The sequence below is a fragment of the Antedon mediterranea genome, chromosome 1, assembly GCF_964355755.1.
Source record: "Antedon mediterranea chromosome 1, ecAntMedi1.1, whole genome shotgun sequence".
Taxonomy (NCBI): Eukaryota; Metazoa; Echinodermata; class Crinoidea; order Comatulida; family Antedonidae; genus Antedon; species Antedon mediterranea.
Window position 1 is genome coordinate 4238419 of NC_092670.1, and position 27595 is coordinate 4266013.

At 32.2% G+C, this 27595-nt stretch overlaps 3 protein-coding genes across 4 annotated transcripts in view; 2 read left to right on the forward strand and 1 right to left on the reverse strand.

Annotated features, from left to right (window-relative positions):
- LOC140054221 (small ribosomal subunit protein eS8-like) overlaps nucleotides 1-27595 on the reverse strand; it is a 225609-nt gene that overhangs the window by 731 nt on the left and 197283 nt on the right. The window contains exons 1-5 of one of the 2 annotated variants that reach the window (XM_072099140.1): nucleotides 2715-2763; nucleotides 2179-2285; nucleotides 1685-1784; nucleotides 938-1113; nucleotides 207-336 (exon numbers count right to left, since the gene is read on the reverse strand). In XM_072099140.1, coding sequence (XP_071955241.1) covers nucleotides 207-336; nucleotides 938-1113; nucleotides 1685-1784; nucleotides 2179-2285; nucleotides 2715-2718 — 517 coding nt within the window. In that variant the 5' untranslated portion in view covers nucleotides 2719-2763. Of the gene's footprint in view, nucleotides 1-206; nucleotides 337-937; nucleotides 1114-1684; nucleotides 1785-2178; nucleotides 2286-2714; nucleotides 2764-27595 lie in introns of those variants that run through there. The other variant, XM_072099148.1, reaches the window with a different exon arrangement.
- Nucleotides 2835-15900, forward strand: LOC140054122 (gamma-tubulin complex component 5-like). The gene is made up of 21 exons (XM_072099005.1): nucleotides 2835-2972; nucleotides 3807-3913; nucleotides 4710-4818; nucleotides 5221-5317; nucleotides 6100-6185; nucleotides 6349-6563; nucleotides 7101-7190; nucleotides 7499-7592; nucleotides 7735-7945; nucleotides 8079-8281; nucleotides 8653-8768; nucleotides 9036-9241; nucleotides 9834-10047; nucleotides 10806-10968; nucleotides 11346-11500; nucleotides 12271-12361; nucleotides 12756-12876; nucleotides 13792-13943; nucleotides 14551-14765; nucleotides 15154-15254; nucleotides 15732-15900. The coding sequence occupies exons 1-21, from the start codon at nucleotides 2898-2900 to the stop codon at nucleotides 15800-15802; spliced, it is 2892 nt and encodes a 963-aa protein (XP_071955106.1). The 5' UTR covers nucleotides 2835-2897; the 3' UTR covers nucleotides 15803-15900.
- The window catches only part of LOC140050259 (polycystin-1-like protein 1), a 66278-nt gene continuing 58733 nt past the window's right edge, over nucleotides 20051-27595 (forward strand). Inside the window, exons 1-4 of the mRNA XM_072095376.1 lie at nucleotides 20051-20195; nucleotides 25147-25261; nucleotides 25401-25499; nucleotides 26160-26338. Of these exons, the coding sequence (XP_071951477.1) occupies nucleotides 20117-20195; nucleotides 25147-25261; nucleotides 25401-25499; nucleotides 26160-26338 (472 nt within the window). The 5' untranslated portion in view covers nucleotides 20051-20116. The remainder of the gene's footprint in view (nucleotides 20196-25146; nucleotides 25262-25400; nucleotides 25500-26159; nucleotides 26339-27595) is intronic.

Genomic DNA, 27595 nt, shown 5'->3' on the forward strand with positions numbered 1-27595 from the left:
ACAAAATCTATCAAACAAAATGTGATGTGCCCATATATGGACATGATTATGTCATATTTGGGCACATCACTTTTTTGGATAGTGTAGACAGAACCTTATAATTGATAGGACAGTAAATTAAAATACCTTGATACCTTTAACCGTGCTCACATATTTTTTAAAACAATTTGTAGTTTTGAACATTGTACATATAAATTAAAACATACCAAGCAATCTTCCAACACCAAATTGTTCTTCAAGATGTTGGTCAATTTTGGCTTCCTTTCGTCTAAGTTCGTACTTCTTCGATGCCTTCTTTGACCTTTTCTTGTGTAAAACTTCTTCCTCTGCTTCATTCTAATATTTAAAAGACAAGGTAAAATCACTAATACTTATTTATCTTGCAAATTTTTTACAAAAATGTGCAAATGTTGTTCACTGGATGAATTAGAAGTGAATAAAAAGTGTCTGCGTATGCAAGTGTTCTACTTTTGTGGACAAATTACGTTTTCCTCCACATGTTTGATTCGCTAAGTGAGAGATCAAGGACAAAATATCTTTTTTTCAGAGCAGTCAGTGTAACTATGACAAAAATCATGAGGTGCTTTGTGCAGCCTTCAGCAAGACTAATCATAAGCATCATTCTGCTCTTCAAAATCTACAGTAAAGTAGGTAACCTGTATTTAATTAACCCGCTACATTGGTTTTCCAATCCTGTTGGCTAACATGAGCCTAGATAATGATTAAGTAACTGAAACCCATAATGCCAATTTTGTCGTGGAGCTGTAGCTTGATGGTTAACATACTTGCCTTCCAATCCCAAGGTCCAGGGTTCAATCCTGACCTATTGCCAGGGTTGTAACTCATGACTCAAATGAGACTTAGTTTAAAACCATGATAAATTTTAAAAGAGTTTATCCATCCTGTAATTGACGAGTTACTCAAAAAATGTACTCACTAGTTTCGCATTCTTTTTGCGAGCAAGCGGAAGGACATAGTGGGATTCATACCACTGCCTGAATGGCGTGGAGTCAATGTATACGATACAATTCTTCACAATGGTTTTAGTTCGGAGCAACTCGTTGTTACTGGCGTTGTAAGCCACATCTATGATACGAGATTTCCGCGTAACCTCTGTTAAAAACATACCAATAAAATAAATATAGCATTGTTATTAAGACATTTTATATTTCAAAACAGCATAACTAATGAAATAGGTTGTATAAAAATGAGCAGTCTAATTGTGACAAAAGTATAATTCATAGCATTCTTTAAGCTTTAAAATTGCAACACATGGATCCCAATTATACAACTATCGGGTAGAATGCACATAAAGAACAAACTTGCAAAAACTTAGATCAAGAAGGATTCAAAATTGAAATATTTATTGTCTACATGTTATAATGCATCACTACAAGATTTTGATGAAACCATTAGAGCAGTCAGTGTAACTATGACATTAAATCATAAGGAGCATTGTGCAGCCTTCAGCAAGACTAATCATAAGCATCATTCTGCTCTGGTTTGTTGTACATTATAATAAAATTATGTACAATTCAATTTTTTTTTCAAGTTTTATTGGTCCTTTTTGTAAGGATGTGGTTCGTGGCTTTTTTTAACATTTGAACAGTTGCAAATAATGGACAATATTATGACATAACATGTAGTTTAAATGTTAGTAGGCAATAAAATTGTAATCACTTACGCTCAGATCCCCACGAGAAGTTGCCGGTATCAAGACGAAGAGCACGGAACTTGATGTTACCACCTCTGCAACGTACTATGTGAACACGTTTGGCTCCAATCTAAATTTGTTTTAAAAAAGCGTATAACACATGATTAATTATAATTTCACAATAGTCAAATAGAAAATTAACAAATTGTATGTACTATTTTATATTTTGTTATGTCTAGAGATTGGGTACCTTATATCCATACATACTTATTTATAGCTAAAAGGTTGGACAACCTTTTTTGCCAAATTTGTTACCCAATCTTGGCGAACGGCTAGCGAAACGAAAGTATATAGTAGTCGGAGCAAAAGAGTAAAACTATTATGCTCGCCACACTATGTTATTTCTGTTGGGTAAAATAGGCCTGGTGTTATTTCAGTTGGTTACGCTTGCCTGCACATCATTGTTTGTCATTGTTCAATAATTTGTAAATGGTTAAAAACCAAGATCCAATAGCAATTTGTACCTTGGTCATTGCTGGAGCACGTCCCAACTCATACTTGCGTTTCTTGTGGAGTTGCTTCCTCTTTCCACCAGTCTTTCGTCTCTTGTGCCACCTGTCTCTTGCGATACCTACAAATTAATAACGATAATTGTGAAACTGGTTAGCCTTTTAGGCAATAGAATTATAAATTATTTATAAAATCATTATTAATTATAAAATTTGTAGGTAGCCTATTTTTCGGACGCAGGTCATCTTATTTTTGTATTTACCATTACGGCTAACCTAAGCCTAGATTTAGGCCTCCGTAAAAATGTTAACCGTACTGTACTGCAGGCTGGTACTTACCAGGAATTACCCTTGCTAGAAACAAAAATAGGCCTACTGACAGTACTGTACAATCATCATTTTTATACTAATTTTCATCATAATATTGGTAAAATGAATGATACCAATTTATTCCAAACTTATAAATGTTACTGTATACCAAGTTAAAGGATATGATGAAATGTCTAAAAGGAGATTTAAGTTGGTAAAAGTTTACTTAAAATTTCACATACCCATGATTACTGGATTGCTATAACGAAAAGGCCGTGCATGCTGGGATCGGAAAACACAAACACACAAACAGGTTTATGGAAAATTAGAGGGCGGCAAATTGCGAAAAATGTAAAAATGTCCGCCGCGCGCGACGATTAAAATCCGATCAAAACATTATCATTATTTATTTATTCTTAGTTTAAATGGCTCCAATTTTTATGACCAATGAAATAGAATCCAATGTTAAAAAACTAATACAATCACTTTCAGGTTTTCAGGTAAGATTTGTTATCTAGGCCTAGATCCTAGGCTAGGCCTACGAATCCAATTCGCTATCTAGCTAGGCCTAGAGAGTACTCCACCATCCCCTGACCTAGCTTCCCTAGCAGGCTAGCGGTTCTGCTTGGGACGGTTCGGCCCAGGCAGGGGAACGTGTAGACCCAGTGACTTTTCGGCCTATTTAAGAGGGACAGCAGTATGTAATAGTAAATAATAATAAAGTCCTAGGCCTCCCTCTAGTACAAATAAGTTTAAGATGAATTTCATTCTATTTTCACTAAACCTGAAACCACCAGTCGATCCGAAATTGAAAACAAACAACAAACAGCACAGCAGGCTATGTGGTATTGTATTGGATTTCTCACAGATTTTTATCCTGTAATGCGAGAAGATTTTTTTCCCGTAAACAAAATTAAAATCACACGATCTTTAAAAAAATAATATAAATAAAACCAAAACATAAATTTTTTTATTTTATTCAATTTATCCATCGTATTAAATCATTGATGAATGCTAGGCCATTAAGTAAAAAAGACAGTGCCCCAACTTTATACGTGAAGTAGAACAGTTTATAGACAACACAAGTTGATTTCCTCTCGCATGGCAAAAATTCTCAAAATGTTTACAGAAACCTGAACGTGCATTAGATCGCATTATTAATTATCACCTTTAGATATCACTTTTTTGTTGGATAGAGCTAATTCCAAATTGCAAGAATACAATCAGGTGTGTTATAAAGGCTATTGTTAATTATTAATTCAGTAAATAAGGTGTCTCCATAAGCCTACATATGATAAAGGAAAGTTTCAACTCTGTTTGTTTTGATCTTTCAGGAAAAATCTGAAAATTTTCAAACCTGTCTTCAGTTTGTTTTATCAAATTTCCGATTTCATCGTTTCTTAGATGTTGACAGTCACAAAGTTGAGCGGCAAATCAAAGGGTAATCTACTGTTATATTTGATACATTAAAGCCCCATTCCCTACGTTTTTTAGATCTAATTTAAGATCACAAACTATATTTAATGTAAAAATAATACTATATGGTCCTATTGCGATAACTTTTTTCGTCTTTAAACGGTTAAAAATGTGAAAAATAAATCGATTTTAATAATTATAGCGGCCCGCTATAAATCCCAAAATGCATTGCGCGCGGATTGATATTTTTGTTTTTCACCTGTAATTCGCCCACTTTTCGATCGATCGTGAAGCCAAAACAAATGGAAGACTCCTAACTTTTCAGCGAAAATACCGGGTGTTCCCCAATTTGTATCAACGGAGTCTGGCAAAAATAGAAAGACAATTAATGCAGCAACTATACAACGTCAGCCTAGGTATATAGCTAGCGTACGATGTTCGTACGTTACCGATGTTTACCAGCTAGGCCTACAAAACTAAGCCTAGCTAGGCTAGGCCTGAGACCGTCCACGAGAGGTCGATCGCCGCGAGCTACTTAGGTAGTGCATTGTTTCTCACTTTTTATCATAATTTACCATAAAACGTACATTTAAGACAAGGAATGACATGGTTTAATGTTTTTAAAGTGATATATATGTATTATTTTCCAAAAAACGTCCAAAATTGCAGGGAAGGGGTCTTTAAGTATTTACATGAGTATTTTTTGCACTTTATAAACTTTAATAAAATAATTGCCTTTCTCCTATACACACAACTACAGTAAATACAACTTTTCTTTCAATTCAAATCATTAATATCATTTATTTAATTTTTGTTTTCAGAATATGTCAAAAATTATCCATTCACTCCAGAGGCCATAAAGCAGATTGTTTGAAATCTTTATCTGAAACGTTTTTAGACTCACCAATTTTATTAACTCAGCACCCTAAGGTAAAACATTATCTCATCATCTCTCTGATACAGTACATCTTTAGCTCTGTCTACAAAAAAAGTGTGATGTGCCCAAATATGGTAGTGATATTATCACATTTTTTGTCACAAAGTTTGGTAGTGTAGACAGAGCTTTATTTCTGTTTGAAGGTTTGCATGGAGAAATCAATATGTTGAAAAAGTTTGGGGTACACCACGTACATAGTTCTTAAAAGAATTGTTGCGTTATCTCGAGGAAGATGATCAAAGCATATTGTTCTTTTCATGCCTGGTGTACTGCAAACTAAATGTCAACTTTATTTCTGATGACCTGATATATATTTAGTATGGATGTGAATGTTTATTTGAATGTGGGTCACAAACTAAAAGGAGTTATTCTTAACAAGATCTTTTATGTTTCAGACTGACGTACATTATGGTCTTCTATCTCTGCTGATTTGTCTGGCGAACACACCAACTGAAAATGATTATCAAGAACCAGAAAAGCATGTGGAAATTGGTAAATTTATCAATCTACAAAAACCAGTAAAATAGTTTGGTTTGGTCATTTAATAATTGTCCCATCTAAGGCTGTGTTTATACAACACTCTAAATTTGAACATGTCTTTAATTTTTAGCGTGTTGCACGGGCCGAGGTCAACCCCACAAAAACCTTGCAGTTATACATGAAATCGTAATACCGTGTTATACCGTAGTTCATAATCCTAAGTTGTACATATACTTGCATTATGAATTAATATGAGTTTATATTAAGGATTTCAATAAAGGATGATTTCGTTTAAAATTTAGTTTATTCAATTATTGATTTTTTAAATCTGCTTTTGAAATTAAAAAAAAAATGTTTTAGAATTAGGATAAAACTATGCTACATTTTGCCAAATTATGCCAACATTTGATTAGCGTTAATGTTAAGTGCTAAATAGGTTAAAATATGCAAACAAATCACAATTATCTACTAGATTTGGTCAACATTTTCACAGCACATACTTTTATTTAACGAGAGGTCAAAACAATACCCTGAGGACACTTCCAACACGCCAACAGCAACCGGGAATCCACAAAATTTTAGGATTCAGCCAAATAGCCTTTTTTGCAATTAAAATCTCATTACACGGAATCTCTTCGATGTTATACAACACACTTCTCGTAGTCGTGTTGAATATGCGTGTAATAACGTGTTGTATAAACGCGCCCTAAGGTGTGGCACAATAAAACTAATTATGTAAATTCTATTTTTCTCCAAATTCTAAAATAACAGTAATATTTCTATATTTTGTTAAGTTGAAGAGCCAGAGTTTGATTGGACAAGCTACCTGTTGGAAGGAATAGAGCTTGATGGACCACACCTGTATCCTGACTCCCCTGAGGTAAAGATAATACTATTGGCCTTCATATGTTATAGCAGATATGATATGACTTTTAAAATCATTATAATATACAGTATATATTAAATATTAGTACTTTTATATAAATGTAATGTATATTTTTAACCCTGATAGTTATAATTATATTTATAATAAACTAACATAGGAGTGGTCTGAGGAAGATGATGATGATAAAGATGATACTAGTTTAGAAGATGTATCTATCACTCAAGCAAGCCATAAAGAAACTGAGCTGAAGCCTGACACAGTGCACAACTGCAGAGATTGGTTAGAAAAAAATGTTACTGTTCAGTACTGGAAAGATAAAGTGGATATCCCAGTACCTAACTGCTACATGGAAGGCAACATAGCAAATATTTGGTAAACTAACAACATATTTTTTTTTTTTTTAAACCAATTTAGCATCTGTTCTGCACAATTTGAATCAAAGTACTTAATTCAAATTGCGCAGAAAAGTATTTTTCAGTATTTGATAATAAAACCAAATCTCAATAATCTTACTTAGGCCTACATTGATAATGCAAGTAATAATAACAGTCTGTAACAGAATAAAATGTTATAAATATTAATAAAACGATTGGGCTTACCTAGGCCTATGTTTTTATAAAAGAGACAATAAATTAGGCGGAAAAACAGTGATCCTCTCGCAGCCACATGGATGGGTGTTGAGCTAACTTTGCCAAGGAGTGCCGATGAATGAATACGGGGTTTGGCCTTTTATGCTTAGACCTACTATGATTCTTGTTATTAATATTATTTTGGAAAGGAAATCATTGCACAATTTCAAATTGATTTAATTATGTGTTGTGAGCTATGCTACTAGGTGAAACCATTGCAATTTAACACTATATTACTTTTGTTTAAATCTGAATGATATAATTATAATGATTTTTAAAGGAATGCATACGCCAGTGCAGTTAACCCTATACATGTATCAAGCAAAATTAATACTGTTACAGAGACACAGCTCATCCGAGAAACATTATGGTAAGTTGTCATATTCATTTCAATTTGAGTGAACATGCTTGAAGTTCACATCCACATGGGTTGTAGTCGACTGGTACTCATCGACAGGTATGTGAAAGTTGCAATTTAAGTGGACATTCATGTTGACGTGCCAGTGAATGTATGACGTAATTTGACTTTGTAATCTAGCGTGCGGGGTGCCATTCCACTGCAGGGCCAGTGGGTACATGAGTATAAGCTAGGTGCCATGTATAGGCATAGCTTGGTAGTTTAGGCCTAGCGTAGATCTTAATTTCTTTGTGTTGTAATGTGTTCACTCTTGTTCACAGGATTCTAATGGGAAGTTCATGTTCATTTGCTTTTGATGTCAAGGGTTACATTGTATCTCCTAGAACTGATATTAAAGTCTCACATTTGACACCTGTAAGTTTTAAATATATATATAAATAAGATTGCTAATTGCGAAGGGTGTAGGCCTACAAAGAAAACGACATTGTTCAATTAATAATGTTTTTATTTATTATTATGATATAATTATATGCATTGCTTTTACAATGTTTTTTAGGCATGCTTATATAATTTTCTTCAACTGTTTGCCAAATATGGTAGTATAGTTCTACAAATTCAAATGTTTACAAAAGAAGTGACAGCAGAGATTGGCAATGATGAGAATAGCCCAAGTGAAACATACCAGGCATACGCTTGGTCCATGTCAGAGGTCATACATAAACTACAAGCAGATTTAACATCTATTGAAAAAGAAGTCATTAGCCAAGGTAACTAAAACGACACTCATTAATCAGTGTTTGATTCATAAGAAATTAAAAATTGGGATAAATAGTATAGAGACCAACCAAAGTCCCATTGCCTCCTGTGAAATAACCCAAAATGTTTTTGTTTTTTTTATAGATGGTACATTAACCTTGGCTCAGTTATCCTATCGTTTACATTCCATGTTTGTTGAGCTTGATTGTCTGTTTGCCATCTTTAATCATGGCATTTTGAAATGTCCTGCAGGAAGCAGTCAAGCGCAGCGCTCGTGCCATCTTCTTGAGATACTCTATGAAAATTTATTAGAGAAAGATACCATTGGATTGGAGGTGGAACAATCTGTGAGTTGCATATTATGTAAAAAGGTTTTATGACAAATATCATCTACATAAGGTTTATTGCAAATTGCATGCGCGATGCATGGTGGGAAGGATTTGGGAGCTTCACAATGCGTACGTACATGATTTGTGTTTATACGTACACGCTGTGACGCATGCTCCCAAACCCATCCCATCATGCATTGTGCAATGCCGTTGCTCGTGAAATCAAGCTATTTGCAATAAACCTTATTCTCCAAATCTGCATACCATAATTACCATAATACCTCATTCATTAGTTTGTGGAGTCTTATTTATTTTTTTTATTTTTGAGGGATAGTTTTAAGTGAAATTATATTCATAATTGTCATATTGAAATTTCTTTTTATTTACAGAAAAATATCATGATGTGTGTGTGGTTGAAGTCTATCAAACCATACATGGATATGGTTGACACTTGGATCTCACAAGGGGTGTTGCCAACTCACTCTCAAGAGTTTCTCATCAGAAGGTAATGCTATTATGACTACTGGCAGTGTTAAATGTGTTGGTTGGTCCCATTTCTTTCCGTACCTAATTTTGTTTGTGTCTAGGATTTATAAAAAATATTATATGCATTATTATAGTCATTAAAATGAAAAGAATGCTAATAATAGCATCTGCGATCATGGCCTCATTCCTAGACCCCTCCCTTGCCTGCAGTTGTATTGATCACTTTCACAAATGGCAATGAAATTGACAATAACCTTTTTAATACTATAAATTGTTTATTTTATAGAAACCAAGAAGTTGAAATAGACAGTGAATTATTTTGGTCTAAGGGTTTTATACTTCAAGCAAATGATGTTAACCAAGATGATGCTAAGTCATCCTCTCAAAGTGGTGTTCCAAGTTTCCTCCAGCCTATAATTCAACAGGTACTTGTTGCTGGCAAGTCCATGCAACTCATGGAAGCCTTGGGTAAACTCTCTGGATCAATTAAAAGTAAGTTTTTTAGCAGTTTTTTTGTCTTTATTACAAACTGAAATGAAATGTTATTTTATAAACTATAATATGTATGATCATAATGTAATATGTAGTAGTATTAGTGCAGTTGGCTAATTTGAATACATATGTTTCGAAATTTCAGTGTTCAACTCTCATACAAATTTGAGATCAGAATGAACAATGTGCTATTGTAATATGTATACTGTATTTGTAAAAGTTGTGGGTTTTGCTAATTTTCCTTTCTGTAAAATATACTTTTACTTAATTTCTTGAGTTTCTGTGAGAAAAAACATTTTATATGAATAAATTATTATATTATGCCTCTTATTTATTATCTATTGTCACTTCAGCATGTTTACCAATGTTATGTATATGATATTTTTGGGTTTTTTTTTTCTTTTCTTTTTTATCTGTCTGTTTAAATATCATCTTTGTATATAGGCATGTCTTCACAAGCATTCTGCTTTTTTTTAACATGCCTTCTTCCACTCATTTTTACCTACATTAACTTTTTTGAAGTAAATAATTGTCACTTTGAGTTGAATTGAGTCAATTTTGACAATCTGTCAATGGCTTCTTTATATTCCAGGTAGCCGGCTTTCTATTTACTCAGATTTTATCGAATCACTCCAACAAAAGTTTGGAGTGAACATAAGTAGGAGTGACTCACAAATTCAAACGACAGAAGTAACAAAGAGAGATACTTGGACAACACCTTGTGATGACATATTACTTAATCAAAACTTCATGGAATTGTTCTCATCAGACTGGTTCAAAGTAGAGAAAAATAAGCAACATGAAAGGTATAGTATGGTAACATTTTGAATAGTTATGTTAATTATTTATCTAAAAAAACACATTCTTGTTGAACTTTTAACTGGCATGCATGCATGTTCAATCTAAAGGCGAATTTACAAAGACGAGCAGTAACGGTAAACCATGTGGCTTGTCCAATTTACAAAGACGAGCAGTAACGGTAAACCATGTGGCTTGTCCAATTTACAAAGACGAGCAGTAACGGTAAACCATGTGGCTTGTCCAATTTACAATATCATGTAGAATTTGTAGGTCTCGAGGCTAGTGCAAGTACTGCTGGCCTAGACTAGACGTATTATGACTGACTGTCAGTAGGCTTAGAGCAGTAGCCTACGCCAAGCCTAGGCCTGGTTTTAAAGGGCCAGTATACTAATAATGTCACAAATGTATCTTTTCTTTACACTATCCTTATACAATCAGTCATGTTTTGTTTGTATTTATGAATAATAAAATGTTGTGAAACAAGTCTATGCCTACTGTGACATAGATGATGTCACATCAATCATGTCGTTGATTGGCCAGAATCCAAAATTACCGCATAGTATTTTGAGAAATGTGTTATGTGTTTTTTTATTTTATTTATTATCCTGAGTGGATTTGCACCTGTCCGCTCCTCGTTCGCTCCTCGAATAATTCTATATTTTTGTTTTCCACTTACCATTACCACTCATCTGTGTAAATTGGCCTTAAGAGTAAACACCAGGTTTCAATACAATATACAGTACAGGATTATAATTGATTTCAGAGACATAACTGTATCATCTGAGGTAAGCCTTCAACCTATACAACTAATGCTGTTTAGGTGTTTGTATCCATACATTGAATCCAAATGTACAACAGCATGCCAATCACTTATCGACTTGTTAAAGAAAGACTACAGAATTCTTTATTTTCTTACATCTCTTAGGGTAAGTATACAGCAGATTAATATATTATAGCCATAAAACTGTATTAAAAATATTTATTTTTGTGTAAAGATATGTCATTTCTTAATTATTGTGTTTTTGCACATCATTTTTTAGTTGTTGGCATCTCGACATGTGTTCTGTCTTTTTATTTGGAGTTATTTGTTCAAGATGTACTGTCCTCCAAAAACAGGAAATATGATTAATAAAAAAAGACTTTGAATAAGTTATTTTGCAGCTTTAATAAAGTTAATCACTTCTGTAGGAAAGAAAACTTTTTAAAAACATAATGTTTTTACTTATTATAAAAAGACAAAATAAATGGTTAGATTCATTTATGTAAAAAAAAAGTCATAATAGTTTTCTTTTTTCCAATATAGAATTTTTATTTGCTAGAAGCTGGTGACACAATGTATGATTTTTACTCGGATTGTTTTGATAAGTTGCGATTTAATGAACCATGGCAAGATTTGACGTATTTGAACCTTCAGCTGCATGAAGCCTTACAAGCAAAGTATCCAGAAGAAACAGAGAGGTATAACAATGATTCTTGTCAACTTTACACCTTCATTTATTTCAAAGCAATGTGGATATAAAAGTTGTTTTTATGTGACGTAAAAAGGAAATGGTCCCGTATTCAATTCTGAACATAGGGTAATGAGCTGTTAGGAGCTCATTTTACTAAGCCCTGCCATTATGTGGTAGGGTGGCCAGTTCCTTTCCACGCTGCATTATCCTTCCTAGTATTTTTAATCAGATATCATTTACAGCTTAGTAGACTGAGAGTAATTGAAGTCTCAAGTCTCTATGTATGACAGTCAGGTGTCCTAACCACTCGACTACCCAACCCAACTGAACATCTGCAGAAATAGTTATCTTTTGAATGGCAGATTTAACATTCCAAATTAAACGCCACTTATCTTTTTTTTCTGATACAGATATTTAAACTTATACTGTTTGTAATCTTTCTAAGCTAGACCGGCTTGTTACTTCTATTTTTGACATCCATGCAACCATATTTGGAGTGGTGCTTGTGTCTGATTGTCTACTGTAAAAGGAGGTTACACTCTCTGGCATTGTAATGTGAATACAATATGTGAACACAAACATGCAGGTTTATACAAAAATAGTGACAAAATGTGATGTACCCAAATATGGTAGTGATATGCTCAAATATGGTTGTGATATGACATCATCATGTCCATATATGGGCACATCACATTTATTTTTCACATAAAGTTTGTTAGTTAGTTAGACAGAGCTTTAGAATAATTTATTTCCTTTTATACAAATATATTACTACAGACTGACAGCTGGAATAGGAGAAAAACAATTTATGACTAAGAAGTTGACTCAGCCCATTTACGCTCTTGATGGCCTTTCCTTTCATTACAAGGTAGTATTATATTATTTAATATCCTTTTATAAATACGATGAACATTAAAGATGTATTTTCCTCAAAACACATAAAAAATGAAGATTAATAAATAGACCATTTTGTAGTTTTAATAAAGTTAATCATTTCCACAGGAAAAAAAATGGGAAAAAAATGTTTACACTTATAAAAAGACAAAACAAACCGTTAAATTCAACCAAAAACCTGCTGGCAACCAATGTGACTATTTTTGGCTTTAAATTACAGTTTTTTCAGTTTAATTAAAAAAAATAGAACATCAAAATGGCATATTCAACAAACAAATTTGACAATATATCTTTAAATAAGCCAATTTTTGCTACTGTAATATCGGTCTTTTCTACTGTTAAATAATTGCTGAACATTTTTATAATAGGTTCCATGGCCTGTTAATATTATAATTAATCCGGAATGTTTGAAGATATACAACCAAATACATACTTTCCTAGTTCAAGTGAAAAGAGCTAAATATGGTTTGGATCAATTGAGGGCTGTAGGTATGCATCTTAATTTTATGTTAGTAAGTTTTCTACTTGACAATTTTATTCACTTACATCAAAATCAGAAATAATCAAAATTATTATGTTGCTCGATCCATGCGTCAATCAAGGGTTTATTTATTTCAATTGTTCCTGCAGTTTAAAAAAAATGAATTTTTACAATCGTGACAATTTGTAAAAATAGAAAAAAATTTGAAAAACAAAATAATAAAATGTAACATTAATATTAACATCACCATCATACAAAATAATAAAATGTAACATTAATATTAACATCACCATCATACAAAATAATAAAATGTAACATTAATATTAACATCACCATCATACAAAATAATAAAATGTAACATTAATATTAACATCACCATCATACAAAATAATAAAATGTAACATTAATATTAACATCACCATCATACAAAATACAATAAATGTAACATTAATATTAACATCACCATCATACAAAATACAATAAAATGTAACATTAATATTAACATCACCATCATACAAAATACAATAAAATGTAACATTAATATTAACATCACCATCATACAAAATACAATAAAATGTAACATTAATATTAACATCACCATCATACAAAATACAATAAAATGTAACATTAATATTAACATCACCATCATACAAAATACAATAAAATGTAACATTAATATTAACATCACCATCATACAAAATACAATAAAATGTAACATTAATATTAACATCACCATCATACAAAATACAATAAAATGTAACATTAATATTAACATCACCATCATACAAAATACAATAAAATGTAACATTAATATTAACATCACCATCATACAAAATACAATTGCAATTTATAAAAAAATACAATAGATAATCAAATACAAATATTAAAAAAAAAATGAATGAAAATGATTTTATTTTGATTAGATTTGAATAATTCTGACAAGCCTCATCCTGTTGGCAAGGACAGCGGCTACAAAATGCACACGGATAAATTGGATCTCTTTCACAAGATGTTCATAATGAGAATGAAATTATTGCATTTTGTCAACAGTCTTCACGTCTACCTCATGACCAGGGTTTGTATCTAGCTTCTTACCTCTCATTTTCTTTTCTACTTCTACTACTATTTTGAGAATATTTTGCACCTGTGACACATGTTCCTATTCAATTCCGTGTTTACAAACAATTTTTTTATTGAAAAATAAAGTGAAGTTTCATTTAAAACTATTTACATGAATTTTCAGGCAATATATAATGGATTTTTGCAAAATGTATGTCTTCTAAATCAGCATTTTTATACCTGAATGTCGCCCTCTAGAGATATAATATTTGTTGCCTTTCCCTCAACCGCCCACAAGTGTTTCATTATTATTATATCATAATTAAAAATTAAGTATATGGATGTCAAACATTTTGTTAGGTTTACTTTTTTTAATAATCATCAAAGTATCATTACAAATTTTGCAGAACATCATTTTCCAAATGTATTAGCATATAATAACATTATTATTTATAAAGACAATTGGAAAATGTATGTATAAAAATAGTCTAAAATCAAACTAGCTTAACAAAAATAGTGTGATGTGCCCAAATATGGTAGTGATATGACATCATCATGTCCATATATGGGCACATCACATTTTTATAATATGTCTAAGTTTTGTTTCATCATTACATTTTAAGATATTACATGGCACTGGGTTAGAATACCAAGGTCGTCTAGAGAAAGCTGCTGACATGGATGAAGTCATGGAGGTTCATCAGGAATACATGATGGTAATTTTTGAGCGATGCCTTCTGCATAAAAAGGTTGGTTTTGTAAAAGAGGCCATAATGAAAGTATTGAATCTTGCTGTTGTTTTCCAACGTACCTGGGATGCTGGTATTATGAACTTGAGGTGAATATTGCTTCTTGTGTGTTTATTCAGACTGCCATTAAAAATAATATTTTCTTTGTTTGGCATAAGAATATATTTATTTTTAATATTTAGAAAGAAAGTTTTTTTTATTGCTTTTTTTTGTATGTGTGTGTGCGTTGGGGTATGTTTGTATATATAATATGTATATATTTTTTTCTCATTTGTTCAAAAAATGCTATTTAAACAAGAAAAAATATTTTTTATGTTATATGGGCTGGACTGAATAAGTATTTTACTTTTTTCTAGCTTCTTCCTTTATTAATGACATTAATACTATTATTTTTATAATTTTATCAAAAAAAGGAAGTAATAATAGTATAGCAATGTATGTTTCCTAACTGTATGATAACATATATTTGTTTTATAGTCATGAACGCTTTTTAAAGATGGCTGATGAGTTGAAGAAGTGCAATACATTCTTGATAACACTTTTAAGCAGTATAGTGAAGCGAGGTGCCTTTCCACACCGTAAGTTTAACTGATAGTAAACCATTCACACTTTTAAGCAGTATAGTGAAGCGAGGTGCCTTTCCACATCGTAAGTACTGATAGTAGACCACAAGTTGATGTCTTATTTACAGGATTTCATGAATAGGCATTATACTATTATTATACAGTGATAACAATTTATAAGCAGAAACCAAAAGATGCACTGATTTTGTTTAAATTTAAACATAGTTTAAAACTGACCTTAAATAACAACAGGGTTGGACTACTAAAGCGTGGTTCCTACTACAGACGCAATGCAAGGACGTACGTGCAACGCAAGCGAGCTGACCAATGACAAGCCACTGTTCGAATAATCTATCGCTTGTGATTGGCCAAATCACTTACGTTGCGTTTACGTCCTTGCATTGCGTCGCTAATGGGAGCCAAGCTTTTTGTAGCAATAATACAGCGAATCAAATGTAATAAATGTTTTAATGATTGTGTTTTTTTAAACAGTGGAAGGGTTAGCTCTGGTTCTCACTTACAAAAATGAAAGAGAAGAGGATACTGCTATAGAGAAAGCATGATGTTCTATGGAGATATCACAATATACTAGACCTTGTATTAGCAGACCATTGTTTATTCAAAAAACATTTGGTAATGAATAAATGTACAGTAATTAGATATAACATACATCATAAAAAGATATAAGAAATGTCAACTCATAAAATGAGTATTAAGATTCTAAAATAAATAATCATAAATAAATATCAGTATATATCTCATTTAATTTATTTAGTAGTGAACAAAACATTTTATACAAATAGACACAAAAGTTACTACAGTAAATTATACCTTAATCACCTGGGATAATAACCTGAGATAAATAGACTCTTGAATTCTTAAGCTATCTACACTATCAAACCAGATGTGCCCATATATGGACATATCACTACCATATTTGGCCACATTACATTTTTTTTGTCAAACTAGTTTGATAGTGTAGAGTGGTGGAGGACAATGTTGGGTTGGCTTGTTGTAGCTGTACAATAACAATTACAATAGGCTACATTGTTCGGAAAGAGGTACACTGTTACAGATTGATAACCATCAATTATTTAATTTTGTTAAAAACATTTTGATGTTCTTTTGATATTGACCGTGTGAATTTTAAATATACTGTTTTAATATGTTTTCTATGTTAACAAATGGGCATTATGTTGCCCATGAAAAAAAAAACGTTATGTGCAAAATCGGTCTTTACATTAGTTATGTGGTGTGAAGCTTGGTTCCCACTAGAACGTAACGCAAGGACGTAAACGCAACGCAAGCGTTTTAAGCAATGACAAGCGAAGTTATAGACAGTTAGCAATCACAAGCGAATAAGCCATCGCTTGTGATTGGTCAATTCACTTGCGTTGCGTTACGTCCTTGTGTTGCGTCGCTAGTGGGAAAAATATACACAATTTTAAAATGGCCTGAAACATGCACTAAATTGGTTAGAAATTGATTTTTCATATTTCGAATTTTAAAACACAATAATTAAGAAAAAAAATTCTTTTTAGAATTGTGACTTTGACTTTTGAGTCTCCTTTAGATTTTGGGTCCTTATACCTCCAAGCGTACAATGTTTTTAAAATTGTTAACAAGTTTTATTTTCCCTGAAGAATAATCTAGATGTCCTTGTATACTATATATTATTATTATTGTACAGCGCTTTGGTCTTTTTTTTTTTTTTTTGGAAAAGCGCTTTTTAAATCCATATAGTACAGTATTGTTATACGTTTCGTAAGATATTCGGCTAAAAACTGAGCAAGTACCCACAAACAGACACGGGTGCGAAAACATAATAGGGCCTAGTCGAAGGTGGTAAAACATAATAGGGCCTAGTCGAAGGTGGTAAAACATAATAGGGCCTAGTCGAAGGTGGTAAAACATAATAGGGCCTAGTCGAAGGTGGTAAAACATAATAGGGCCTAGTCGAAGGTGGTAAAACATACCATAAAGCATGTGGAATGGGATATCCCTTTTGTGGTTTTATGGACAATAAGGTTGTTTTTACAAGAAAGGGTATGCACAGCCATTCAGCCATATCATGAAAAATAATTTGACGGACCATAAACTATTCCGTACTGACATCAAAAGGCCCTTTGAGACACATTACGTAAGGCAGTATGAAATCTGGCTATGTGCATTTTAACATGCCTATTTAGTACATAATACCAAAACAAATATTTTTAGGTTGACCTCATAAATTTTCAAAACACAAAATGGACGCCAAAATAAATTTGTCGTGGTTTTGGCAAAAAAGAACTATATAGCAAAATGTCAATATCCTACCTAAACATTGGTGAAATAGGTAAGAAAAAAATGTATAATTGTGTTACTGATTACTCAGAACGCCGCCCGATACCTGAACACCACCCGATAGCTAACACCACCCGATACCTGAACACCGCCCGCTACCTGAACACCACCCAATACCTGAACGCCGCCGGATACCTGAACGCCACCCGATAGCCAACACCACCCGATACCTGAACACCGCCCGATAGCTAACACCACCCGATACCTGAACACCGCCCGATACCTGAACACCACCCAATACCTAAACGCCGCCGGATACCTGAACACCACCCGATACCGAACACCACGCGATATCTGAACACCACCCGATACCTGAACGCCACCCGATACCTGAACACCACCCGATACTTAACACCGCCCGATACCTGAACACCGCCCGATACCTGAACACCACCCAATACCTAAACGCCGCCGGATACCCGAACACCACCCGATACCTAACACCACCCGATATCTGAACACCACCCGATACCTGAACGCCGCCCGATACCTGAACACCACCCGATACTTAACACCACCCGATACCTGAACACCGCCCGATACCTGAACACCGATATTGTTTGTTACTTTATTTACAGTTTCTCAGTTACTATTAATTAAGAATCTTCTAAATACTTTCAAATGAATTTGTTGTGTGAGCAATCTTGTCAACCTATTTTAAAACGCATTGGTAATACTTCCAAATGTTTTTCTTGAAATCTCACATGAATCTCTGTTTGAAGATAGGCCTACTTATCTTCACAGACCGTAGGACACACCATATTACATAGTATCCTATCATTTTGTGTGCTTCGAAAACTTTAGGCCTACCTGATATTTACCTGATATCCAATTTTAATTTCATATATTTCTTCTTTTCATCAAAATGAAATAGATCAATTCAATTGATCTATATCCCAAATTGGTTTTTTTTTTTGCAATTCCATTCCGAGCAACTGGTTAAAATTATTGTTAGTGTTAGTGTTTAACAGGAGGCCTGGTTCATCTTCAGTAGGCCTAAGTATCTAAACATTTGTCCCGATACATTGGTGTTACAAACTGAAAATTCATCATTAGAAAATAAATATTCTTGACTTATATCATAATAAGTTTATTTATTGTCAAATTAAATAATCGAATAATAACATTGATATTGTTAATTTTTCCGCCTAATTTTTATAAACATGTTTCAGGCAACCCCTTATGTCCCGATCGTACATTTTCTATTTTATGATCACAGTATTTATTTGAAAATATTTTAAAGTTAGGATTTTCCTTCGATTTTATTACTCAAAATACCTTAATTCATACTTTGAATACCAAACTACAAAGTGTTTGTTTGCAAAAAAAAAACAGAATGCGTCACACTAATGTGCATATATCTACTGTTATAGTTTAAGTGGTGCGATGGGGAAACAAATGGATTGTGTGTAGTAAATACGTGAAGAGATGGAAATACAACTAGCCGCACATTATTTTCAATAAAGAAAAAAAAAGCTTATGTTCAAATTATATATCGGACTCTTAAATATACTCAAACCAAATGTCAAAGTCATTTTTTTTGTCATTTCGTCACGGATCTCCTTCACATCAGGGAAGAGTGAAATGAATGTAGGGCCTAATTTCACTTTTCACTGTTCACATTGATATTTTATCCTTTTAAATTAAAAAATATTTCCAATGAACTATTTGATATAATTGAAAAATAGTAATAGGCCTATTAGTTTTAAAGAATGTGTAAAACATACTAGGCCTATATTCTAAAAATTAACACTTTTTGGAATAGTAAATACTAGTATCAAAGAAATATGGAAATTCCAAACCTGTTATTTTTTCTCTACCTTTGTTTATTACTTAAATGTGACGAATATGAAGCAAAATTGAGCCATGTATCTACAAATACGAATAAAATACGAAATATTATAAAAATTGCGCCAAACAAAGGCTTGTAATTTAATACATAATCGTTTATCTGGAAAAAAAGTTTTAATCGTTTTTATATAACCGTTTATGACCCGTCTACTCATTTTTCAACACAGTAATGATAGCAATAAACGATCTTTAACATAGACTTAAAATTATAAAACATTTAGGCCTATAAAGTAACGATGTAAAAGTATGCCAACAAACTACATAACATAGACAGTAAAGTGTTGAAAAAACCCATTGAAGTATATCCGGTCTTTTGATAAGCTCGCGATCTAATCCTAAGAATCAATCAAAATCACGACTCTTCACAAGTCGAATTACACATGTCTTCTTCCGCAAATAAACAACTTAAATGCTGTTCCTCATTAGATAAAACAAAACATTTAGAAAATAAGCATGTATGTACGTTTAGAAATATATAATGTATGTGTTTATTAAAATATAATTAGTTTATTTAAAACCTTTTTTTTTGTAAGAATGGCGTATTGATATTTGTGTGGTTAAGTGCTAGAAGAGTATCTTTCTTGTTTCTTGAACTGACGTACTGAGGCAGTGTTTTGGATAAAGTTGGTTCTTGTCATTTCTTGAGAAAGTTCTTCGAAGAATGGGATATCAGAAGTGGCATAATGTATATTCAAATGGCTAGTATTCGCCTTATGCTTTTTAGTTGGATTTTAGTGCTATGTTTTATCAAGTCGTGTTTCGGTAAGTGATGTCATCTTTAGATTTTGTTATTTAAATGTTCTGCGGTTTGATCAAAGATCTACGGGAAGCTCTCGCTCGCAATGAGTGGTGGAGCGGTTTCGTCCAGTGTACTAAACTTAACTACCGCTATGGTGATGTGCCTAGAGCTGGGCTTAGCTTGATACAGTATGTGTTAAAATAAGGGTCAAATATAACAATAGAAAACAGTATATATTATTATAATAATTACAAATCAGTCACAAGAAAGTTAAGTCTCTATCGATTGGTATTTTAGTCATTATTTACTTTCATAAATATTAAGTGTAAACATCCTATCTATTATGTAAATATAAAGTATTCATTCTGCTGAGGCTCTGCTCTGTCTGAGTTTACTGCTGCTGTAACAACTCCAAAAGGTAAATACAGCATAACACCGTCACCACTGCGCAGCGGGTGAATGAAAATTGGGTAAGTTCGGGAGATTGTGGATGTGGTGCAAAAGTGCAGCAACACAAAAAAAAAGGGGTTAGGGGATTTTCATGAAGAAACATTTCTGTAGTTTCGTGCTACAGGCACACACACGTTTTTCGCCGATGTTTTATCGCGATACAGTCGCAGTACCTATTAGATTATTTTTTCTATGAATTTTAGTGATGTACATTGTGCAGTAGGCTGGAAACTTTTAATTTAAGAAACATTTTACACTCATTTTCTTACACACTTCTCTTTTATGATTTTTAAAATAACCCGGTGTCCTTAAAATCCTATGAAAAAGTTATGTTAATGTTATTTTTATGTTCATGAATGGCTGGGCATGACGTTTGTAATCTGCCACCATTTTCCAACCAAGGTTTTCATTTCATAAGTGAAGACATTTTGTTAGTAGTTAACTTGATAAAAAAAATAAAAAACCATCTTCAATACTTATTGGATTCAACAACATCACAACCACAACTTTACATTTAATAATGTATACCCAAAATGTATCACAAACTGTTTTAGCTATTCACATTGACCCTAAATTAAGTTGTTCCACACATGTAAAGTAGTACTGTAAATCATCTCAACTCAACTTGGTTTTTCCAGCTATCTTTACTGTAGTGTATGTGCTCGACAATTCACTCATCCATACTCCATTATTCTTCCTTGCATGGACTATTGCCGTAGTGAAATCAACATTGACCGAATACAGACAATTCAAAATAAAGCCTTTTGCATCATCCCTAAAGCTCATCTTCTCACACCACCAATCAGAACATTACAAAGTTTTCCTTCATCTTCTTGCAGTACATTTCTTAATCTTGTCACTAAATCATTTTAAGTTTGTTTTTAACAAATACCCTGATACTGAAAGAAAAATTGCTACTTAACTCCAACTGAGGTCTTCTCCAACCAGAATAAATTATATTTTTATGGAATTCTGAATACAATGAATTAAATATTAATTATTAAATTAAATATTTATAAAATGTATACAACCTTAGCTTCCATTTTAAAGAAAAAAAAAGTTTTTTTTAAATAAAAATGCGACCGGTTAACATTCTGAATACAATTATTATTTAATGAATTAAATATTAATTAATTATTAAATGAAATATTTATAAAATGTATACAACCTCCAGCTTCCATGGAAAAAGTTTTAAGGAAAAAAAATGTTTTAATAAAAATGCGACCGGTTAAAAATTTCTTAAAAATGAATGGACTTGCCCAACAATTTAGGTTCCATATTTTTTCTATGAATTTGTTTCATTTCATGTCAAAGGTCATAGTGTCTTAAACGTACTGTATATAAAAGTGATGAATTTAATGGTATAATGGCTGAATGGAGTACTGTAAAAGGACAAAACTGAATGTTACAATATAAGAATACTGTAGAACAGTGTCTGACACAAGTAGTATTTTTCTTATGAAAAATATTTTGTTTTATAAAAATCTTTACTCTACTGTAGTTTACTGTATACCAGAAAAAACAACATGTTCGTGATCATTTTTGGAGCAGCTCAGTAGGTATGTCCTGGGAAAAAACATATCAACAATCCTAAATTCTCAATTGTCAACTTTTTAAAAACATTTTGATAAAAAACAGTGCTTCACTTTGATTTATAATCAAAGGAAGTACTTTGGAACCATTCATTGCAATAATTTCCTTAATAGATATCGTAGAAAGATAAATGATGTCCATTGATAGTTTAAATTATTTGCATGCTGTGCACATCCTTATCTACAATGCATATGCATATCACTATAGGAAAATCCAATACATTAGATGTGTATCATGGAGTTAAAAACTGTAGTCTATGTTTAGACCTAGAACAAATGACATGTCTGTTTTTATAATGTATTGTTTATTGTACAATTATTACAATCATGAAAGAAAACAATCAAACGTACTATTTGTTTGTGCTTTTATAGTACTGTAATATTACTAATTGTTTATCTTGAATAATTTCATTACCAGTCACAACAGTCTGTTGTGGACCAGATATTTTTTTTTTTAATTTTTAAAACCAAATACAACAGCAAAAACAAATCCGCTTCTTACAGTTTGGTTTCAGAAACAAAGACATCAAGACAATTACAACAACTCAGAAAACTATTATAATTTGATAATCAAATCAACAAAAATAGACACAGTTTTCTCCTAAGAATAAGTTTTCATAACTTTCTATGACAAACAAATTACTAAGCTAATTATTAAAATACCATGATTGATAAACAAGTTATTTCATTTCACACATTTTATTTCCTAAGCTCATTTGAAAAATAACAAATATTTGACCTAGAATCTAAAACCCATTGTGTTTGGGTTTGTTCTCACCAATTTTCAATTCATTTGAGAGGCATATGCCGCAATTTTCTATTCAAATTACTTAATTAACTCAAGTTGTTAATGAATAGTCCTGTCAGGACTTGCTTTACCCTTGCTTCAGTGAGTATAGTATGTTAACAGGGTAAGTGAAACGTGTTTAATGTCTGTTATAAGATCCAACAAAGAGGATCATTGTGTCCTAGCCTAGCATTTTAATTATTTTTCACACTTACAGAATTGTTTTTGATTTTGACTAGTAGTGCCCACTGTAGCTAGACCACATAGGATCTAACAAATGTTGATCTAAAACCACCTACAGTACATAACGCCTAAACCATTATTATTTTTGATAAAGTTAGTCAGACTTTATACAGTACTCTCAGCTGTCAGGGGTAGATCCAGCATTATAGATTAGGAAGTGGGGAGCTAAATATTTCACAATGATAACAAAATCCGTCAAGTTGAAGAAAAATAAAAAATTGTTTTTAAAAAGTCATGGCTGTTTAATTTTAGGGGCTAAAGCCCTTTGTAACCCCCACCTGCCGCCTACAATTTGAGTTCTTTTTAATTTTGGCAATCCGGTACACAGCCCAATTACAACATTGTAATACTGGCCGGCAAAGTTACAGGTTTTGTTTTTTAATTTAAAAACTGATACTAGTACTATAGAGATTAAATATTTTTTTAAAAGATGTACAGTAGTAGGAACTGGACTGTTAAATCAGTAGGTGGTAAAATAGTTAGAAAATGGTAGCTGGGTGGACGGCAGAATGTAACTCCCTATTGGATAGCTTACAGTATGGGAGAGAGCTAAATGACGCTTTAAAATGAAAAAGTGCAGTTACCTAACACATGGAACCAAATGGAATATTATATTAAATTTCTATTGAAAGATGTCAACATTTTTTTATAATGAAATCAATTGTTTAAAAATATGTTTTAATGAAATTACTTTGAATGTTTTAAAATAAAAAAGTGCAGTGACATCGGTTTGGAAAAGATGTACCTGAGTACTTTCACTTGTAAATTGAGGTTTCTCCTGATTCCTTACGTTATTCATGACCGACATATGAACCTATTAGCATAAGGATGTGGTATTATTTTACTCTACAGTAATAATATTTCTTCAAATTAATCTAGTAATGATTGTAATTTGTTGTCCAGACAGAAACCATATCACCTTTCCAGTTTACAATTTGTTATTTATTTAATTTTACTATTAAAATCATTTTCTGCTGAGTGTGTTTATTTAGCAACTATAATAAAAGCATCTTAATAACATTCCATAAATACATATTTTAATTTTATCGTACTGAAAAACCAAATTGTAGTCAACATTTGAACTTCATTTTGGCACAAAACCAAATGTGATATAGACTCAAGTTATTAAGTTTCCAAAACAAAATGCGTCTTATACTCCAGTTATCACGTTCGTTATTTTCAGCCGTCTTTACACATCGCACATTCAGGTCATAACATAGAGGTCTAAAGCCCTGTCTACACTATTAAACTTTATGTGACAAAAAATGTGTCCATATATGGACATGATGATGTCATATCACTACCATATTTAATCATATCACTATCATATTTGGGCACATCACTTTTTTTTGTCAAACCCGGTTGATAGTGTAGACAGAGCTTAAGGCTATACAAGTATTTGCTGTTACTTCAAGACCTACAGTACTGTAATGAACAATTCATCATGTCTCCGTAATCAAATTTCTAATTTAATAAAATACACTTACAATGAAAGTTGTCTTGCCTTTGATTTTGAACACCGGTAAACAACTTAGAAATAAAAGAATTAAAGACTTTACAATCTGGTATAGGAAATCACATCACTCTGTTTGCCTAACAGCTGAGCAGAGTATTGAACTCACCTCCAATTGTAAATGAACTCTGTATGCAAAACTACTTTGTGGAAACAAAAGATAGATAAATAACGCAATTTATCAGTTTATTAATACTATGAATTACTTTAATAAGAAGTAGTTAAATAAAAGTACTACACATTGCAAGTACTGTACATAAAAATGTCCAATGAAATTCAAAAAGCTTGTTTACTATGAAAAAAAATTATTCACTGTCCCATATTAAAATCATAATTTTATAGAATAATATTTACTAATAAAAATAATGATGTGTTTATATTTGTTGTAGGTTTGTGGTACATGGGTTGTTACACTGAACTTGAATCATCCAACTTTACTCTATATGGCAACTCAACATCACTATCATCTGGGGTAGCTTGCTCTTCTTTATGCTACTCTGAAGGGTAATTTATTTAATTTTTTATTTTATTTTCCTCTACTGTATGCCACTGTGTTTTTTTTAAGGAAAAAGATGATTCTGTTGGTTGTTTAACATTTAGAATTTACTGATTTCAGGTATTTTGTTTTATTTTATGTTTTCAGGTTTCTATATGCTGCTGTGAGTAATGGTGCTGAGTGTAAATGTAATAATGTTATTGAGGGTGTTGTAACAGTTAATAATAGTGATTCCTGTTCTATAAGGTAGGTACAGTAAATGTTATGATACAAGTAATGGATGTTTATGAGTTTAATATGGAGAGTTGGGGAGAGGAGAGGAGGGGCATGTCACAATTGCAACATCAGTCCATGAATTTATCAAGGAATAACTGATAATTGTAGAAGCAGCACAGAACTTCGTAATGTCCATGACACGAACATACTACTGTAGGTTACAGTCGCATTAAAATATTTTTGTTATACCTACTTAAACTACAAAAAAATGAAATGTTTTTAAAATTCTAAATTGTAATGTCCATGACTAAACAAGAAACTGTTTTCTGAATGTAAATTGCACAATGTTTACAAAAAGCAGAACATGCAATAGAACCGTTTAATAGAACCGTTAAATATGACTTTTCCATGCGGTAGAACCAATATTCAGATAGTAAGGGATATACAGTACTTATTTGTTATAAAAATCACATTAACCTTCCATTGGTGGATTGATATTTTCTTAAATCACATCTTGCACATTGTTTACAAAGTTTATCGCATGCCCAGTTCAGTTTCTAAAATTGTAAAAGTTTAATGTTTTGTCAAGTGCATACATGGTGTTTTAACCGGTGATAAAAAGGTTGAAATCATCATATTGAAAACCTCTTCCAGTAACATATTTTTAACACATCTTTGTATCTATTGTAGGTGCTTAATAGGTTATGGGCAAGTATGTGGAGGCAACTCAAGTTTAAGTATTTATTCTGTCAATGGACCGTTTATCCGTGATATTAATATTAACAGTGAGCATACATTAGTTCAAGAAAATACTCAAGTTTACATTCAAGCTCAAGCATTGTTTGCTGATAACCTAGACAGTCTTACAGGTGAGAATTGATTGAATTAAAATAAAATCCCTAATAACACAAGGGATATATACATATTATATAGGTAATGTGCAGGTGTTTAGTAGGTACAGTGGTGTAAAGCAGAGCCTTGAGGTCCCTGGTTTAGTTTTTAGCCTTTTTCGACATATTTTGTTGCCTGTTTTTTCCTCTAGACACTTCTCAGGGGTCCCCATAAGCTCTGGGCCCCTGGGTTTAGCCAGTCAGCTGCGCTCATAGCCGTTACACCACTGGTTCCATCCCCAAAATCCTGTTTTGATGGTTGGCATTCTCTAAAGTTTAGGAAATCTTGTTACTAGGCTTGCAGGCTCGTCGGAGATCCACCCATGATATACTACTATAATTTTTTTCCACACCCTGTGCATTATATGCCCACATGTTCCAAGTGACAAAAGCTGTTTAAGCACATGTGATTCTTCATGGACTTTCAATAACCCTAATATTATATTGTGTACATTATATGATGACACATGCATGTTAATGTTTTCTATTGTTTTGGAATGTACAACATTAAACATACTAGGCCTACAGTATATAAATTAGTTAATAATTAAGTCTTACTAATATTATGATTAATGTAACATCAAAAATAAATTATTTATTTCAACTATACGATTTAGAAAAAGCATACACAAAAAATGAAGCATATAAAATGAAATAAACACAGTTAAAAAATATAGTTTATAGACTTGTGTAATTGAAGATTTCCTATTAAATGTCCTTGTAATTGATTGTTACACCTGTTTCTGATGGCTTATCAAGCTCTTGGACATTGGATTAATTCAAGATCAAATGTTGACCTACCCCAACTGTATCAATATTTAATAGTATTACTTATAAATGGTAAACCATGGAGACTGTAAGGTTACATAAAATGGAATACTTTGTTGCATTGACTTTATATATTTACATATCTTTGTTTTTGTTCTATGAGCTGTTAAATTAAGATTTTTTTTTTCTCTCTTTTGCTATGGATATAATATTATGTCACCATGATATTCCGAATAAAAAGATAAATGCATGTAATGTTACAAGAATACTATTCTATACTCTTCTTTTTAACTTGGCACCTAGTACCGTAACTTAGTATTGCCAGATAATATACCCACATACAAAACTAGAGCTCTAAAAAAAGTAAGAAAATACCAGACCTGTTGGAAGACCAGAGAAAATATGCAGTAAAATGGGGAAAAAAATATACAGGTTCACAGAGACATACCCAACCCAGGAATTTTTTTA

Excerpts from the sequence above, each read along its gene's own strand:
- LOC140054122 (XM_072099005.1), top strand. The coding sequence starts at position 2,898 with ATGGCTCCAATTTTTATGACCAATGAAATAGAATCCAATGTTAAAAAA. Across the intron at positions 7,946-8,078 it reads AAAAGAAGTCATTAGCCAAG|ATGGTACATTAACCTTGGCT; the intron begins GTAACTAAAACG and ends TTTTTTTTATAG. Across the intron at positions 10,969-11,345 it reads ATTTTCTTACATCTCTTAGG|AATTTTTATTTGCTAGAAGC; the intron begins GTAAGTATACAG and ends TTTCCAATATAG.